This window comes from Rhinoderma darwinii, chromosome 11 (genome assembly GCF_050947455.1).
Source record: "Rhinoderma darwinii isolate aRhiDar2 chromosome 11, aRhiDar2.hap1, whole genome shotgun sequence".
Taxonomy (NCBI): Eukaryota; Metazoa; Chordata; class Amphibia; order Anura; family Rhinodermatidae; genus Rhinoderma; species Rhinoderma darwinii.
In genome coordinates this window covers 80,301,874-80,320,871 of record NC_134697.1, presented here as the reverse complement: position 1 = coordinate 80,320,871, position 18,998 = coordinate 80,301,874, and the positions used below count along the sequence as shown (strand labels likewise).

Genomic DNA, 18,998 nt, shown 5'->3' with positions numbered 1-18,998 from the left:
ACGGAAAATAGTCATAACTCAGTTAAATATAAACGTTTTTAAAAAAAAAACAACAAAAAAACGGTTATCTACATTACAGCGACTATCAGATTAGGTAGGAGATAGGGCACTTATAAACTGGGGACAGAGCCTGTTTAGCCCCTTCCCACTACTTGGTGTGACTGTACGTCCAGATTCAAAGTGCATTCCCGCACAAGGGCGTACAGTCACGCCCTGTAGATGAAGCGGGCACAGGAGCTGTGCGTGTTTCATCTTCACCGGCTGTCACAGCTGTCATACACAGCTGACATCCCGCTGCAACGGCGGCGACGGCAGTTACCGCCTATCGCCGCTGTTTAACCCCTTCAATGTGGCTGTCAATGGCGTCCGTCGCATTGAAGTGGTTGACAGTGGGAGGGGGCTCCCTCTGTACCCCCGGCCCCCCGCGATGGTTGCTATGGCAACCAGGCAGCCGTTGCTAGGTTTCCTGGTTGCCCAGGTACAGAAGCCTATTAAGTCCTGCCCGAGGCAGGACCTAATACGCTAAGGCCGGATTCACACGAGCGTGTTCAGTCCGGGATATACTGTCCGTATGTCGGCAATATTTCCCGGACTGAGCACACTGCAGGGAGCTGGGCTCTTATCGTCATCGTTATCTATGACGCTAGGTGTCGCTGCCTCGCTGCAGGAAAACTGTCCCATACTGAAAACATGTTTTCAGTACGGGATAGTAGTTCCGTGGATAGGCAGGGACTCCTAGCATCATAGATAACGATGATGCTAGGAGCCCGGCTCCCTGCACTGTGTTCGGTCCGGGAAATGCAGCCCACCTGCAGACCGTATATCACGGACCGAACACGCTCGTGTGAATCCGGCCTAACTGTCAGATGAAGAATGACAGTTACAATACACTGCACTACATAAGTACATACATAAGTAGTGCAGTGTATTGTACAGGGATCAGTAGAAGTGAAATAGGTAAAAAAAAAAAAAAAATGTTAAAGAAAAATAAAGAAATTAAAAGTTTTAACTAATAAAAACAACAATCCCCTTGTTTCCCTGATCAACTCCTTTATAATTAGAAAAAAATGAAAACATGGAAAAAAAACTATACATAATAGGTATCGCCGCGTTCGGAACAGCCTGATCTATAAAAATATCACGTTATTTTTACCGCACGATGAACAACAGAAAAAAGTATTTTTATAGTGGGAAAGTAGTGAAACGTAAAAAAACAATATAAATTTGGTGTCGCTGTAATCGTATCGACCCACAGAATGAAGTTAACATGTTGTTTATACTGCACGGTGAACACTGTAAAAAAAATATAAAAACAAAACCGTGCTAGCATTGCTGTTTTTTGGTTTCCTCATCTCCCAAAAAATGGAATAAATAGTGATAAAAAAAAAATCGCATGTACCCCAAAATGGAACCAATAAAAATTACAACTCGTTCCACAAAAAACGCGCCCTCACACAGCTCCGTCACCGGAGAAATAACACGTTATGACTCTCAAAACGCAATGATGCTAAATGACGGCCCAGACTCATTTTTAGGTCCAGTAGAATTTCACTAAATACCCCACATCATCATTTGCTGGACCCCACAGGTGGACCCTGTAGATGCAGCGGAGATGAGGAAACTTTAGGGCCTTGTGCTGCTTATAGGGCAAGTGAAGAAGTCAGAGATTAGTCAACACTGGAGCGCAGATATTCTGTATAATACCCAATAAACCCGGCCTGTGTATAAGGCCTCATTTACACGAGCGTGTGCGTTTTGCGCACGCAAAAAAACGCTGCGTTTTGCGTGCGCAAAAGGCAATTGACAGCTCCGTGTGTCATCCGTGTATGATGCGCGGCTGCGTGATTTTCGCGCAGCCGCCATCATAGAGATGAGGTAGTCGACGGCCGTCACTGTCCAAGGTGCTGAAAGAGCTAACTGATCGGCAGTAACTCTTTCAGCACCCTCGACAGTGAATGCCGATCACAATATACACCAACCTGTGAATAAAAAAAGACGTTCACACTTACCATGAACTGCCTGCTTCCTCCAGTCCGGTCTCCCGGCCGTTGCCTTGGTGACGCGTCCCTCTCTTGTCATCCGGCCCCACCTCCCAGGATGACGCGGCAGGCCATGAGACCGCTGCAGCCTGTGATTGGCTGCAGCCTGTGCTTGGCCTGTGATTGGCTGCAGCTGTCACTTGGCCTGAATTGTCATCCCGGGAGGTCGGACTGGAGGAAGAAGCCGGGAGTTATCGGTAAGTCAGAACTTCTTTTTTTTTTTACACGTATATGTATATTGTGATCGAAAGTCACTGTCCATGGTGCTGAAACAGTTTAAGTCTTTCAGCACCGTGGGCAGTGACTGTCTCCTGACGTCGCGTACCCGAACATTTTTTGCCGGGTTCGGTTAAAACGAGTTCGGCCGGACCCGGTGAAGTTCGGTGCGCTCATCTCTAATTTGACACTCCGTTTGGATGTTTGTAACCAGAAAAGCACGTGGTGCTTTTCTGTTTACATTCATCCTTTTGACAGCTCTTGCGTGATTTTCGCGCATGCAACGCAGGACCGTCAGTGTGGCATGCGTTGTTTTCACGCACCCATTGAAGTCAATGGGTGCGTGTTGCGTGAAAAACGCAAGAATATAGAACATGTCGTGAGTTTTACGCAACGCACTCACGCTGCGCAAAATTCACGCATCGTCTAAACAGCCCCATAGACTATTATAGGTGCGTACGACACGCGTGAAAAGCACGCGCGTATAATACGCTCGTGTAAATGAGGCCTAAAGGATTGGTTCAAAGCCACACCAATCCATGGATTATTCATTCACCCCATTATTACATCATTCTATTATGACCTGATGTATTCCGCCCAGCTTACATATACCCTGATGTACTCCGCCCAGCTTACATATACCCTGATGCACTCCACACAGCTTACATATACCCTGATGTACTCCGCACATATTACATATACCCTGATGTACTCCGCCCAGTATACATATACCCTGATGTACTCCGCCCAGCTTACATATACCCTGATGTACTCCTCCCAGTTTACATATACCCTGATGTACTCCGCCCAGCTTACATATACCCTGATGTACTCCGCCCAGCTTACATATACCCTGATGTACTCCGCCCAGCTTACATATACCCTGATGTACTCCTCCCAGCTTACATATACCCTGATGTACTCCGCCCAGCTTACATATACCCTGATGTACTCCTCCCAGTTTACATATACCCTGATGTACTCCGCCCAGCTTACATATACCCTGATGTACTCCTCCCAGCTTACATATACCCTGATGTACTCCGCCCAGTTTACATATACCCTGATGTACTCCGCCCAGCTTACATATACCCTGATGTACTCCGCCCAGCTTACATATACCCTGATGTACTCCGCCCAGCTTACATATACCCTGATGTACTCCGCACAGTTTACATATACCCTGATGTACTCCGCCCAGCTTACCCTGATGTACTCCTCCCAGCTTACATATACACTGATGTACTCCGCACAGATTACATATACCCTGATGTACTCCGCACAGCTTACATATACCCTGATGTACTCCTCCCAGTTTACATATACCCTGATGTACTCCGCCCAGCTTACATATACCCTGATGCACTCCACACAGCTTACATATACCCTGATGTACTCCGCACATATTACATATACCCTGATGTACTCCGCCCAGTATACATATACCCTGATGTACTCCGCCCAGCTTACATATACCCTGATGTACTCCTCCCAGTTTACATATACCCTGATGTACTCCGCCCAGCTTACATATACCCTGATGTACTCCGCCCAGCTTACATATACCCTGATGTACTCCGCCCAGCTTACATATACCCTGATGTACTCCGCACAGTTTACATATACCCTGATGTACTCCGCCCAGCTTACCCTGATGTACTCCTCCCAGCTTACATATACACTGATGTACTCCGCCCAGCTTACATATACCCTGATGTACTCCGCCCAGCTTACATATACCCTGATGTACTCCTCCCAGTTTACATATACCCTGATGTACTCCGCCCAGCTTACATATACCCTGATGTACTCCTCCCAGTTTACATATACCCTGATGTACTCCGCCCAGCTTACATATACCCTGATGTACTCCTCCCAGCTTACATATACCCTGATGTACTCCGCCCAGTTTACATATACCCTGATGTACTCCGCCCAGCTTACATATACCCTGATGTACTCCGCCCAGCTTACATATACCCTGATGTACTCCGCCCAGCTTACATATACCCTGATGTACTCCGCACAGTTTACATATACCCTGATGTACTCCGCCCAGCTTACCCTGATGTACTCCTCCCAGCTTACATATACACTGATGTACTCCGCACAGATTACATATACCCTGATGTACTCCGCACAGATTACATATAACCTGATGTACTCCTCACATATTACATATAACCTGATGTACTCCTCACAGCTTACATATACCCTGATGTACTCCTCACATATTACATATACCCTGATGTACTCCTCACATATTACATATACCCTGATGTACTCCTCCCAGTTTACATATACCCTGATGTACTCCGTCCAGCTTACATATACCCTGATGTACTCCTCCCAGCTTACATATACCCTGATGTACTCCGCCCAGCTTACATATACCCTGATGTACTCCGCACAGTTTACATATACCCTGATGTACTCCGCCCAGCTTACCCTGATGTACTCCTCCCAGCTTACATATACACTGATGTACTCCGCACAGATTACATATACCCTGATGTACTCCGCACAGATTACATATAACCTGATGTACTCCTCACATATTACATATAACCTGATGTACTCCTCACATATTACATATACCCTGATGTACTCCTCACAGCACAGCTTACATATACCCTGATGTACTCCGCACAGCTTACATATACCCTGATGTATTCCGCACAGCTTACATATACCCTGATGTACTCCTCACATATTACATACACCCTGATGTACTCCGCACAGCTTACATATACCCTGATGTACTCCGCACAGCTTACATATACCTTGATGTACTCCGCCCAGCTTACATATACCCTGATGTACTCCTCACATATTACATATACCCTGATGTACTCCACAGCAGCTTACATATACCCTGATGTACTCCTCACATATTACATATACCCTGATGTACTCCTCACATCTTACATATACCCTGATGTACTCCGCACAGCTTACATATACCCTGATGTACTCCGCACAGATTACATATACCTTGATGTACTCCGCCCAGCTTACATATACCCTGATGTACTCCTCACAGCTTACATATACCCTGATGTACTCCGCCCAGCTTACATATACCCTGATGTACTCCTCCCAGTTTACATATACCCTGATGTACTCCTCCCAGCTTACGTATACCCTGATGTATTCCGCACAGTTTACATATACCCTGATGTACTCCGCACAGCTTACATACACCCTGATGTACTCCGCACAGCTTACATATACCCTGATGTACTCCGCCCAGCTTACATATGTTCCCACATTATAAGCTGAAATACCAGTAAAACACCAAGCAAAATCTGCGCTTCAAAAGTCACATGGCGGTCCTTCTGAGCCTGGCAGTGTGCCCAAACGGCAATTTATGACCACATATGGGGTATTACTGTATTCTGGAGAACCCGCTTAACAATTTATGGGGTGTGTGTCTCTGGTGGTACAAACTGGGCACAACACATTGGGCACTGAAATTGCATATCTGTGGAAAACCATTGTGGGGTATTGCCTTACTCAGCCCACCATTCACAGAAACCCCCTATAGGTAGTGCCACGCTGCCCCCTTGTAGGTTGTGCCACGCTGCCCCCTTGTAGGTTGTGCCATGCTGCCCCCTTGTAGGTTGTGCCACGCTGCCCCCTTGTAGGTTGTGCCACGCTTCCCCCTTGTAGGTTGTGCCACGCTTCCCCCTTGTAGGTTGTGCCACACTGCCCCCTTGTAGGTTGTGCCACGCTGCCCCCTTGTAGGTAGCACCCCTCCCCCTTCCTGTAGATTGTGCCACTGTAGCTCCCTGAAGGAGGGGAATCGCCCTCTGTCCCTCCTCCTCCGACCAAGGGGGATTCCGCTACTTTAGGGAGCTATAGTGGCACTATGTACAGGAAGGGCAGGTGGGGGTTGCAGTGGGGGTGTTATCCCCAAGGGGCTGCGCTTGCTATGAGGAGGAGGACCGAAAGCACGGCCGTTGTTCAGAGGAGTGTTGCGGCACCCCTGGAGGGTTCTCACGGCACCCTAGTTAGGAACTACTGGCCTAGTAGATAGCAGAGCAGGGAGATGCTTTCCTGCTCTGCTAAAGTGTTCAATTGTATCTGCGTCCTAAGGATGGGTGGCACGGGCGCCCTCATGCCCGGTGTTTTGCCGCTAGCAGCCACTATGGCTGCTATAGCAGTAGCGACGCCACTGAGAGAAGAAGCGCCCAGGCGAAAAAGCCGCTGCTGAGGCCCGGGCGCTTCTGAAACACAAGCAGGGGGAGGGAGCCAGTTCAGCGGCCCCTTCCCCCTGCTAGAGTGAAGCGCCCTGTGCAATGGCACAGGTCGCACACCCCTAAGGCTGGCCCTGTATGCGTCACTAGCAAAACCTACTAAACTATATATATATATATATATATATATATATATATATATATATATATATTTATTTATTTTTATTTATTTATTTTTTTCAGTTTTGGGGGGGTTTTGTAACAAAAAAAAGTTCTCAGAAAAAAACCTAGAGAATGGCTTGTATTAGGCGATCAGTTAGGGTATGTTCACACGGCAGCGTTCGTAACGGCTGAAATTACGGGGCTGTTTTCAGGAGAAAACAGCACCGTAATTTCAGCCGTAATGGCATGTTGAGGCGCTATTTTGCTGCGTCCATTACGGACGTAAATGGAGCTGTTTTTCCATGGAGTCCATGGAAAACGGCTCCATTTACGTCTGAAGAATTGACAGGCACTTCTTTGACGCGGGCGTCTTTTTTACCGTGTGCACAGAACATCGTAAGACCCATTCTAATGAATGGGCAGATGTTTGCCAACGCTATCGAGGCGCATTTTCGGACCAAAATCTAGGTGTAAAACGCCCGAATTACGTCCGTAAATAAGCCGTGTGACCATACCCTAACAGTGATGTTACTGATCCGCGAGGGTGTGCAGAAGAGGCATTTGCTGCGTCACTAGCAAAACTAAACGATATATTTTTTTTGTGTTATATATTTTTTTTTTAATTTTATATATTTTTTTTATAACAAAATAAATAAAACAAGAGCACGGCTTGTATTAGGCAATCGGTGACGGCGAAGTCACTGATCAGAACACAAGATCACAAAAAAATAATACTTATCAGAGGGGATTACAAAAAAAAATAAATTAAAAGTATTCGATTATAAAAAAAATGCCCAAAAAGATGGTGTGACTGACTGACCTGTCGCAACGATCGCCGCTGAGGGACCGCTACGATGGGTCCCTCGGCGTTAAGCAGTGATCGTCTGCTGTCCTGGACAGCAGCTATCACTGCTTTAAAACGGTGTCTGTAGACACAGGAGGCTGTCAACGCGATGCCATAATAGTACGTCACAGGGCGTTAAGGTGCTAATAACCACCCTCTGTTTTGTATGACTAAGGCCTAGTGCACACTTCAGTGTTTTTCTTCAGGGTGCTGGCCGTTTTTCTGACGGCTAGCACCCTGACCCATTCATTTCAATGGGGCCATGCACACTTCAGTTTTTTTGACGGTCCCGTTGCTCCGTTCCGACAAAAGTAGAGCATGTCCTACTTTGGTCCGAGATTCCGTGACCGTGAGGCCCATGCAAGTCAATGGGGCCGTCAAAAAAACTGAAGGCACACGGAAGGCGTCCGTGTGTGACGGAGCCGTTGCCTAGCAACGGACGGGCGGGCAGAAGTACATGTCAGATATATTACACTAATCGGCAGCCACTTGTCTCTAGCAATCACTGATAGAGAGAAGAGGCTGCTGATTAAAAATAAAATAAAAAGCAGTTCATACTTACCCCGGTCGTTGTCTTGGTGACGAGTCCCTCTTCTTCCTCCAGTCCGACCTTCCTGTATGACGCGGCAGCCTGTGATTGGCTGCAGAGGCGGTCACGTGAGATGAAGCGTCATCCCTGGAGGCCGGCCTTCTGACGTCATCCAGACTTGTGTGACCGCCACTACAGCCTGTGATTGGCTGCAGCGGTGACATGGATGAAACGTCATCCCAGGAGGCCGGACAGGAGGAAAATGCAGGGATTTCTTTGTAAGTATGAACTGATTTTTTTATTTCATAAAAGCGTGGTCGTTCTTCAGCGCTAGTCACTGTCCAGAGTGCTGAAAGAGTTACCGCCCATCAGTGCAGCCCATTAACTCTTTCAGCACCCTGTACAGTGACTAGCGCTAAACAACCCTGCTCTTTCAGCACCCTGGACAGTACCGTGCTCGGAAACGGAAACACGGAGTGCACACGGAAATCACACGGCCGCTAAAACGGGATAACGGACCCGTCAAAAACGGCTGTGAAAACGGTGATGGAAGTGTGCACGAAGACTAAGTCAGTTGTTGACCCAATTACACATATTTTTCCCCAGTCCCAGCATTTTCATTTTATATACCAACCTTATATGCGGCACGGTATGAAACGCCTTTGAAAAGTCTAGATACACCACATCCACAGCCTTACCCAGGTCCAGTCTAGAACTTACCTCCTCATAGAAACTGATCAGATTGGTTTGACAAGACCGATCCCTCATAAACCCATGCCGATGCTGCGTTAACCGTTTATTTTCATTACGATACTCGAGAATAGCAGGTCTTAGAAAAAGTTATCTCTTTCATAAATTGTTTTTTTTTTTTTTTTTTTTTTTCCTCAGGCTTCGAACATAGATGACGTACTTGGTCACCACACAAGTTTCCTTGACAACTGTTTGAAGGATTGCATGCTTACCAACCCAGAGCTTCTTAAGATCTTCTCAAAGCTTATGTCCGTTTGTGTTATGTTCACCAACTGCATGCAGGTACGTACTGCAGACCGGCTTCAAGGTTTTTTTTTCATTAAAATAAATTAAGATCTCCCGGGTTATTACTTATAGAGGCTGATTTGCTTCGGTATATGCGCGACATGTTACCTGATATGAAATTACACACACCGTAAAAAAGAAGAAAATCTCAGCGCTGACTCTACTACCGAAAATATGTATCAAACAAACAAAGCAACAACAAATGTCGTGTGTGTTTATTATAGAGAAGTCACATTCATTGACATTGTCTGCACCACATTGATGTATTTTAGAGGAACACTAAACCTAGAAATATATGATCAACGTAAATTGGAGATATATTTGTCCCCACTGTCTGTCATTCTGTAGGATTTATTACATTTTCATGGTCAAAGTATCATAGTTTGTAAGGCCAAAAAAACACACATGTCTATCCAGTTCAGCCTATTATTTTGCAATATTGATCCGGAGGAAGGCTAAACGCTCATTAGGCAAAAGACAAAATTTACTCATCTTCGGGGAAAATTCCTTCCCAACTCCGATAAGGCTTTCATAATAAATCCCTGGATCAACGACCCATCAACAGTAATCTAGTAAATATTAAAAAAAAAAATTTGTACAAGTAATATTTATTGTGCCCTCTACAGTTTTATTTATCCACAAACAAACAGTCTTGTAGAAATCCATCAGAGAACACAGCTTAGTCTCCTGCTGATTTTCAGCTGTGGAACAACTGACTTAAAGGGAATGTGTCGCAAATTAAACCTTTTTTTTTTAAGTGTCGTTACTTATTTCTATTATATTTTTTACGTTTTTTGCTGTATTTTTTATTTTTTTTCCCTATGGTGGAAAGTATTAAAAATTAAATAATAATTTGACATGTTTTCCAATGTTGGCCACCAGGGGGAGCACTTCCTAGAATTACAGCAAGGTGAATAAGGCAAAGCAACCTGACTCACAGCTGCTGTAAATGTGGGAGGGAACCTCACCCCCCCTCTCACAAGCCAGGTAAAGGTGTCTTCAAATTGCTAAGCAGTGTCCGGCAGCCATATTGGGTGTGATTCTGCAGCTGGAAGAAGTTCTAGGACACACCAAAAGGCTAAGTGTATGTTCACACGCTTACTAAACAGGGAAAACCGCTCCTGATTTTCAGCCATTATTTAATCAAACTCGCGTTTTTTAACGGCCGTTTTTGGAGCTGTTTTTCTATAAAGTCAATGAAAAACGGCTCCAAAAACGTCCCAAGAAGTGATGTGCACTTCATTTTGGTCGGGTGTCTTTTTACGTGCCGTTTTTGGAAAACTACCACGTAAAAAAACGCCCTGTCGGAACAGAACGCCGTATTTCCCATTGAAAACAATGGGCAGATGCTTGTAGGCGTTCTGCTTCCGATTTTTCAGCTGAAAACATTGTATGTGAACATACCCCTAGGGTATGTGCACACGCTAACTGCATTTACCTCTGAAATGACGGAGCTGTTTTCAGGAGAAAACAGCTCCGTCATTTCAGACGTAATTGCTCGTACTCGCGTTTTGCGAGGCGTCAATTATGGTCGTAATATGGAGCTGTTCTTCATTGAATTCAATGAAAAACGGCTCAAATTACGTCCCAAGAAGTGTCCTGCACTTCTTTGCCGAGGCTGTTATTTTACACGCCGTCTTTTGACAGCGACGCGTAAAATTACAGGTCGTCGGCACAGTACGTCGGCAAACCCATTCAAATGAATGGGCAGATGTTTGCCGACGTATTGGAGCCGTCTTTTCAGGCGTAAATCGAGGCGTAAAACGCCTCGTTTACGCCTGAAAATAGGTAGTGTGAGCCCAGCCTTAGAATGATGAAAGTGAAGTGAATGACTTTTCAGTTGACCGGTTCACACGCCGTGTATTTGACATGTTTATTTTTTTGCACATTTTACGTGCAAAAAAACCACATAAAAAACGCTTGATTACACTTGATTTTGCGTGTTTGGGGGATTTGTGTGTGAGTGTGTGTGTGTGGGGGGGGGGGGGGTGCTCGCCGCTGATTCTTCAAAACAGCTGATAAGCGGCTATGAAGTATCAGCGGCGCCCGTGCACACTCCACTCTGCCTCACACACACACGGGAAAAGTCTTAAAGGGGTCGTCCAGGAAAACATGGCGCCGCACCTGTCCTCAGGTCGTGTGTGGTATTACAGCTCTGTCCTATTCACTTCAATGGAGGTGAACTGCAATACCAGACAAAACCTGAGGACAGGTGCGGTGCTGTGTCTCCAATCCGGACACCCCTTCTGTCCTGAGATGACCCGACGGGGGAGGCGGGTGTCAGAGCCACCCACCGCCATCACCGCAGACAGAACCACAACTACGGGATGAGGGCAGGGCTTGTCCTGAGTGCACTGTCTCTTGTTATGGACAGAGTTATAGTCACATGAACCCCGTCTGATGAACCGGTAACCTAGGTCCGATCACATGACAGAGGGGGTCACCAAAAACCCTGTGCACCCTCAGCCCGTCCATCCAGCCCTTTCCTGGTTATATCTGCGTCTGGGAAAGCTGGGTGACCACCATTACTCCTCCTAGTGGAGTGTGTTTGGGGATGTGACTAATGAACCTCTCACACTCCAGTAGGAGGGGTAATGGTGGTCACCCAGCTTTCCCAGACCCCTGAACGATAAATCTCTCTAATTGTGCTGAGACTGAGAGGTTCATTAGTCACATCCCCAAACAGTCTCAGCACAACTGGAGAGATTTACCATTCGGGGCTTTCCCAGTACAGTTTCATCGTGTGTCCTTCACACAAGGGAGGGAGGGGGGCCCGTCGGGTGGGGGGGGGCCCGTCGGGGGTCACGAGAGCGGGGGTCTGTGAGGTAGGGAGTGGGACATGCAGAGACACACATCTTACCTGCAGTGCAGCTGGTCTTCAAGATGGCGCCTGCTCTCTCCCTGCAAACAGCTGCTCTGCTCTGTGTGACTCTGACCTGCGTCTGCGCAGGACAGAGCCATAGAGCAAAGTCAATGGAACGGCTCCCGTTCATTAACTCCTATGCACTGTAGCTGCCGTATTCCATCTCTGTATGTGTCGTTAATCGACACATACAGAGATGAAAAACAAAATGGCAGCCCCCATAGTGAAGTAAAAGTTAGAAAAAAGTAAAAAACAAACACACACATAAATAAATAAAAGATTTTATAATAAAACACTAAATGCAAATTGATATCAAATTTTTTTTTTTCGTGACACCTTTCCTTTAAGCTTTTTGTCCTACTGCAGACAGGGCAGAAGGGGGAGGGTTCCTGCTCCAGCCAGTTGTCCTACAGCCAAACACAGGATAATGAGGAGGAGGGCATGGCTGATCTCCTGGGGAACACAGAGAAGATTTATTTGATATATTTCTCCGTTTAAATTGTAATATTATACAGATGGCAACAAAGTAGAAGAAGAGATTGAGAAGGCCATTGAGCGCCGCAGGCAAAAACGCAGCAAAAAAACGCTTTCTCTACCTCCCATTGATGTCAATGGGAGGTAAGAGACGTAAACGCCCGAATATAGGGCATGTCGCTTCTTTTTCCCTCGAGCCGGTTTTACTGCTCGTGGGGAAAAAAAGCCTTTGCCTCCCATTGAAATCAATGGGAGGCGTTTTCGGACATTTTTTGGCTCGTTTTCCAATGCGGTTTCCACGTCAAAGTGTCAAAAAATATCTGTGTGAACAGGCCCATAGGGAGGAATTGTTGAGGTATATTTTTATTTTTTGTGCATTCCCTATGTTTAGTATGTTTTTAATTTTCTTGAATCTATCTCTTTCTCAGAGGTTTACACAGAGCATGCAGGTGCAGACAGAGATGGAGCGCTTGACATTGGAGCATGGCACAATGATGGGCCCCCCCACGCAAAGTGAGAAAACAGAAGAGGCTATGAAAAAGAAGCTCACTTCTAAGGTAAATGGTAAATATATGCATCCTCAGGAAAGTACTAAATACATTTAATTGATTTTTATTCTCTTCTTTTTTTTAGTTTCTTGCAGAACATGTTGATGCATTTCAATCTTCAACTGGTTTTGAATCCACCATCAATAATTTTGATAGCAATTTCTCAACACATCTTATGGACCTGCTTGATAAGTTGAGTATGTACAGCACCAATGACTGCGAGCACAGCATGATTAACATCATATATAGGTAAGAAATATTGTAAATATATTTTACATAAGTTTCCACAGCTATCCACATATGGCCATTATCCGGCTGTGATATAATCCCTTCCAACTGGAAAACTCCTTCCAAAACAAACTACCCCGGCTACTGGAGCCATCAATAATCTGCTAATATTGCCAGGAGAAGCTCCAGACAGCCAGACTTTTCCTGCTCCTACAAATCCCTTTCCAATGGCTCTCCACTCTTGCTAACACAGGAGGTTTCTGAGCGAAGGGGACTTTGTATATTTCTCCTAATAAGGTATATGAACAGTGGTTGACTAGTTTGGACAACTTCGTATGAAAGGGCAACTGTACCCACACTGATCTAAAGTTGTTTAACCTCTTCACGGCTGCCATATAGCTATACGTTCTAACTGCCGATGCCCCGTGCAGGAGCACATGTATAAACGTTGACAGCCTTGAACTGGTTTAATGAGTGCAGTCATGCTTCAGTGTGAGGAGCACTGCACGCTCATGTCGGCCGGAGCTTTGAGAGCGCCGTAATACACTACCCACTGTAGATTGTGCCACTGACAACCCCCTGTAGGCAGCGCAAAACCCTCTGTAGATAGTGCTACCTAAGCTACCTCCAACATCGGAATCCCTGTCTAGCACTCTGACCGAGGATTCCCCTCCTAGAGGGAGCCCCCGTCGGCTCTCCATCCCCGCTTTAGATAGTGCCACCCCCCCCCCCCCTGCAGATAGCAACCCTCGGCTGTAGATAGCATCACACCCCCCACTGTAGATAGCGCCACCTGAACGGAGTCTAGGAGCGGAATCCCCGGTGGCAGATCGCACTGGCCAGGGATTCCGCTTCTAGAGAGCGCCCCTGATGTCACTGTCCATTTGGACAGTGACATTAGTGGCTCTCTAGGAGCGGAAACCCCGACCGACAATCTGGCCGGGGTTTCCGCTACTGGAGAAGCCCCTGGTGTCACTATCCATCTATGGACAATGACGTCAGCAGCTCTCTAGGAGCGGAATCCCCGGTGTGAGTTCGCTCTGTGCCTGGGATTTCGTCACTGGAGAAGGCCCTGGTGTCACTATCCATATATGGACCGAGACATCAGGGGCTTCCTGTAGGAGCGGAAACTTCATCCAGAGGGATTCCGTTCCTACAGGGAGCTACAGTGGTGTTTTTTGCAGGAAGGGGGTGCCATTTACAGGGGGGGTGGCGCTATATACATGGTGTGTGGCACTACCTACATGGGTACTGTGGCATTATATTGGCACTATCTACAGTGGGCACTGTGTGGGCATTATCTACAGGGAGAACTGTGGCACTATTTACAGTGGGCACTATTTATGTGGGCAATGTGGATTGTACCGTGGTATTGTGTCACTATCTACATGGGCACTGTGGTGTTTTCAGGGGGTTGGGACAAAAAACCCTAGCGAATAAAATTCATCCTTTTTTTTAACGTCCATGAAAAACGGATGGCAAATGCCGGCTAAAGACGGCCGGGAAATGGATTCAAATTTTAGACACATTGATGCAAAACAGGATAGATGAAATTACAAAAAAGTGTTGATGTTTTTTAACATTTTTAGTGATTTGGCTGCTCATAGTAAAAATTAAAACCACTGAATAAATTAAACTAATCCAGAAAATTAAAGCCTCATAAATCTTGTAAAAAAAAAACAAAGTAAAAATTGTTGTGATATTCAAAGCGGTTCCAAAGATATGAACTTCTTTAAACGATAATATCACAAATGAAAAATTTGACCTGGCTACAGGGGCATCAATGACCCTTGGTCATGAAAGGGTTAATTCAAATACACGTGCCCAAATTCTCATTCTAATACTGTTTTGCAGGTTGGATTTTAATGGTTTTTACACCGAACGTTTGAAGAGACTCTCTGCAGAAAGAAGCCAAAAGATCCCCCCTCAGACACGTCCTATAAAACAAACCGAGACCACCCAGTGATTATTGCGCTCCCAAGTCCCAGAACTCATTTGAAGATCCTGTAAACGCTTCCTTCTTGAGCTGTGCACTCATGTGATACATAAATGAGCAGTTCTTCAGAAACGCTTTATGAGATCATAGCGGTGTAAATGAGGAAAGTTCGAGAGCAAAGATTCCGCATGAAAAATTAATCATCGTCAACACTTATGTAATCGATATTCTGTCCTCCCGATCACTGGGTTTCTTTTCCTTTCGAGCTGTTCGTCAATGCCATAATGACCACTTGTTTTCACCGTTTTGTTTTTTTCTAGTTTCTCATTTGAGAACATAAATGTGAGAGTAGGTCCCTGCCCTGTCATTTATAGATCATTGTAATTGTATTTTCTATATTTATTTATACATTTGTATTGAAGTGTTTTAAAGGGGTTGGCCACTACCGGACAACTGATGACCTACCCACCGAATAGGTCATCAGTACATGATCTGTGGGAGTCTGACACCTGGACCCCGCGCCGTTAAGCCGCTCCGGCTGCCTCCGGGCACCGTACCTACACGGCAGAAGCAGTTGGCTCCTGACACGGAATAGCAGTAGTTCTGCAGCACGGTCGCTGTGCTATGTACGGAGCCAACTGCCTAATGTGCCATAACATCTGGTGCCTGCAGACCACCGGAGCAGCTAATCGGTGTCGGATCCGTACCGATGATATACTGATGACCTATCCGGGATAGGTCATCAGTTGTCCGGCAGTGGACAACCCCTTTAAGGGTTAGATTTATGTCCTGCAGGAGAACTCCTGCCGGCTCTGCTTCGGCTTTTTCACAGCGGCTCTTGTTTGGTCATTAACTATCATTGCCATCCATGCGGGTACCAAGAAAGCCGATCATTGGTGGCTTGTCCTAATGATATGTCACCAATGTCTGTGATTTATATAACCCCTTTAGAAAAGCAGTGGAATCTAAGGCTGGGTTCACACAGTTTTTTGCAGACAGAAAATCTGCCTCAAAATTCCAACATTTTGAGGCAGATTTTGCTCTGCCAGCACGCCGATTTTCACTGCGTTTTTCGCCCGCGACCATTGAGCGCCATGGGCAAAAAACGCAGCAAAATACGCTTTCTCTGCCTCCCATTGATGTCAATGGGAGGTCAGACGTAAACGCCCGAAAATAGGGCATGTCCTTTCTTTTTTACCTCAAACCTGTTTTACCGCTCATGGGGAAAAAACGGCTTTGCCTCCCATTGAAATCAATGGGAGGCGTTTTCGGCCGTTTTTTGGTGCGGTTTCCGCATCAAAAAACGTGTCCAGAAACTTTGTGGGAACTGCCCTTAAGCCTAACCTTTCTACTTGTTTGGGGTTTTTATTTTGAAGGATTATATTAAACACAATGTAATGAGAATTGTATAATATTTTGCAGCGGTATAAACGTGTAAAATGTATGGAAGATATTCTTTATATCTGAACATTGAAGTGTTGTACACAAAATACATATTTTTTATTTGATTATTGACCCTCTGCTTAATACATTGTTATCCCACATCAAACCAACCAATGTATTTCCCTTGGAACAATGTTACCAGATATTACATTACTTTTTCAGGTATGTTGTTAAATATTAATTCTCCTTCCTTCAAAATTTCTGATCAATATATAATAGTATACGATACAAAAAAGGTTTGTTTATTTAAATGCAGTAATAAATACAGTCTCTGAATACTGTAGCAAAGAGATATATACATAAAGAGAGAGAAAATATAGAACAGTTTGCAAATACAGCAGAAAGGTAAATCATCCTATATAGTCATTGTATGGGACAGTGGTCGTCGCCATCTTTCTTGGTTCTGGGTCTCTCTTGGTCGGCATCAGTGTATGCCTTGGGTGACCCATCCAAAATGTTTATATCTGTCTGAAAGTGACTTTTGTGTCTATATTTGGAAGACTTACAAATGAACTCATGCACTCCTCCGGTACTGAAATATGTTTCCTCAACTGTCCGCATATTGTATCTTTAGTTTGTGTTAAATATCCTTTTTATTATAAAACCGCACATCTAACGTTTCGCCTTCAAAATGTATCATCAGACAATAGTCAAAATACAAGTCACTCCCCTGTACAACACCCACTTGGTCTAAAGTAAAAATACGCCCACTTGGGCATTAAGCATCTCATTAGCATAAATCTAAAATCGCTAATAAAGTGGTAAAAATAGATCGTTTTTTTAAAATAAAAAGCATTACTGTCACCTACATTACAGCGCCGATCTCCTTATGTAGGAGATAGGGCACTTATAATGTGGTGACAGAGCCTCTTTATGGACACAACCTGTTTTGGCCATGTGGACAGACGATTTTTTTTTCAAATCTGACGTGTTACTTTGTGGCAATAACTTTGGAATGCTTTTATTTATCCAAGTGAATTTGAGATTGTTTTCCTGTGACGCCTTGTACTTTTATGCTATGGGTAAAATTTTGATTCAGTGTATATTTGTGAAAAACACCAAAATTTTGAGAAAATTTGTAAAAATTTTAATTTTTTTTTTAAATGTATCTGCTATTTCTTACATTTTCAAGAGAATTTACTAAATCTATTTTTTTACGGACCGGTTCAGATTTGTAGTGGCTTTGAGAGCCCTATATAGTAGAAACTCCGCAGAAATGACCCCAGTTTAAAAAAAACTGCACCCCTCAAAGTATTTAGAAAGTTTCTTAACCTTTTAGGCGTTTCACAGGAATTAAAGCACAGTAGAGGTAAAATTGACAAATGTAACTTTTTTTTTTTTTTTTGGGCAGAATTTAATCTTTAATCTATTTTTTTCTGTAACACGGAAGGTTTTACCAGAGAAATGCAACTCAATATTTATTTCCTAGATTCTTCCGTTTTTAGAAGTGTCCCACATGTGGCTCTAGTGTGCTGCTTGCCTCAAACACAGTCTTCAGAGGCAAAGGTTTTTGCTTAATTCATTTCAATTGGGCCGTGAAAATGAAGATCTGTTTTTTCCAATAAGACGTAGACTTTTTTTTTATTTCCACAAAGCACTTCAACATATGTAAAGCAATTTCTCCCGAGTTTAGCAATACCCTAAATGTGGTCATAAACTGCTGTTTGGGCACACGGCACGGCTGAGAAAGGAAGGAGTGCTGTATGGCTTGTGGAGTACAAGTTTTGCTGGAATGGTTTTTGGGTACCATGTAACATTTGCAAAGCCCCTTAGGGACCAAAACCGTGGAAACCCCCCAAAAGTGAAACCACTTGGGAATCTACACCTCTTAAGGAATCTGTCTAGAATTTATCTGTTCAGCATGGTGACTCAGTGGTTAGCACTGTTGCCTTGCAGCGCTGGGATTCTGGGTTCAAATTCAACCTGCATGGAGTTTGTATGTTCTCCCCGTGTTTGTGGAATATGTTGGTGCTATATGAGAACAGAAATAAATAGTTAAATCTAGGGGTATAGTGAGCGTTTCTTTTGCAGAATTTATTAGAATTGGGCCATGGAAATCAAAATTTTTCCACTAAAATATTGAATTTTGACAAGGTATAAAGGACAAAAAGCACCCTAAAATTTGTAACGCAATTTATCCCAAGTACAGGAATACCCCATATGTGGTCATAAACTACTGTTTGGACACACGGCAGGGCTCAGAAAGGCAGGAGCGCTATTAGAATTAGGCAGTTAACATGAAAAATGTAATTTCAAAATATGTAGTTTTAGCTCCCAATTTTTCATTTTCACAAGCTGTAATTGGAGAAAAAAAACTCCACACAATTTGTTAGTCAATTTCTCCCGGGTATGATAACACCCAATATGTGTCCCTAAACCGCTGTTTGAGCACGTGGCATGGCTCATAAGGAAAGAAGCGCCATTTGGCTTTTGAAGCCAAGATTTTGCTAGATTGGTGTTTGGGCACCATGTCGCATTTGCA

General features: G+C 44.6%; 1 protein-coding gene across 2 annotated transcripts in view; it reads left to right on the top strand.

Moving 5' to 3' along the window:
• The window catches only part of TUBGCP2 (tubulin gamma complex component 2), a 98,492-nt gene extending 81,911 nt beyond the window's left edge, over positions 1-16,581 (top strand). Inside the window, exons 15-19 of one of the 2 annotated variants that reach the window (XR_012851072.1) lie at positions 8,878-9,021; positions 12,790-12,918; positions 12,995-13,158; positions 14,992-16,064; positions 16,104-16,581. Coding sequence is in view for 1 of the 2 variants with exons in the window: in XM_075841819.1 (XP_075697934.1) it covers positions 8,878-9,021; positions 12,790-12,918; positions 12,995-13,158; positions 14,992-15,103 (549 nt within the window). In the remaining variant the exon portion in view is untranslated. Of the gene's footprint in view, positions 1-8,877; positions 9,022-12,789; positions 12,919-12,994; positions 13,159-14,991 lie in introns of both variants that reach the window. The other variant, XM_075841819.1, reaches the window with a different exon arrangement.
• Positions 16,582-18,998: the final 2,417 nt, after the last annotated feature.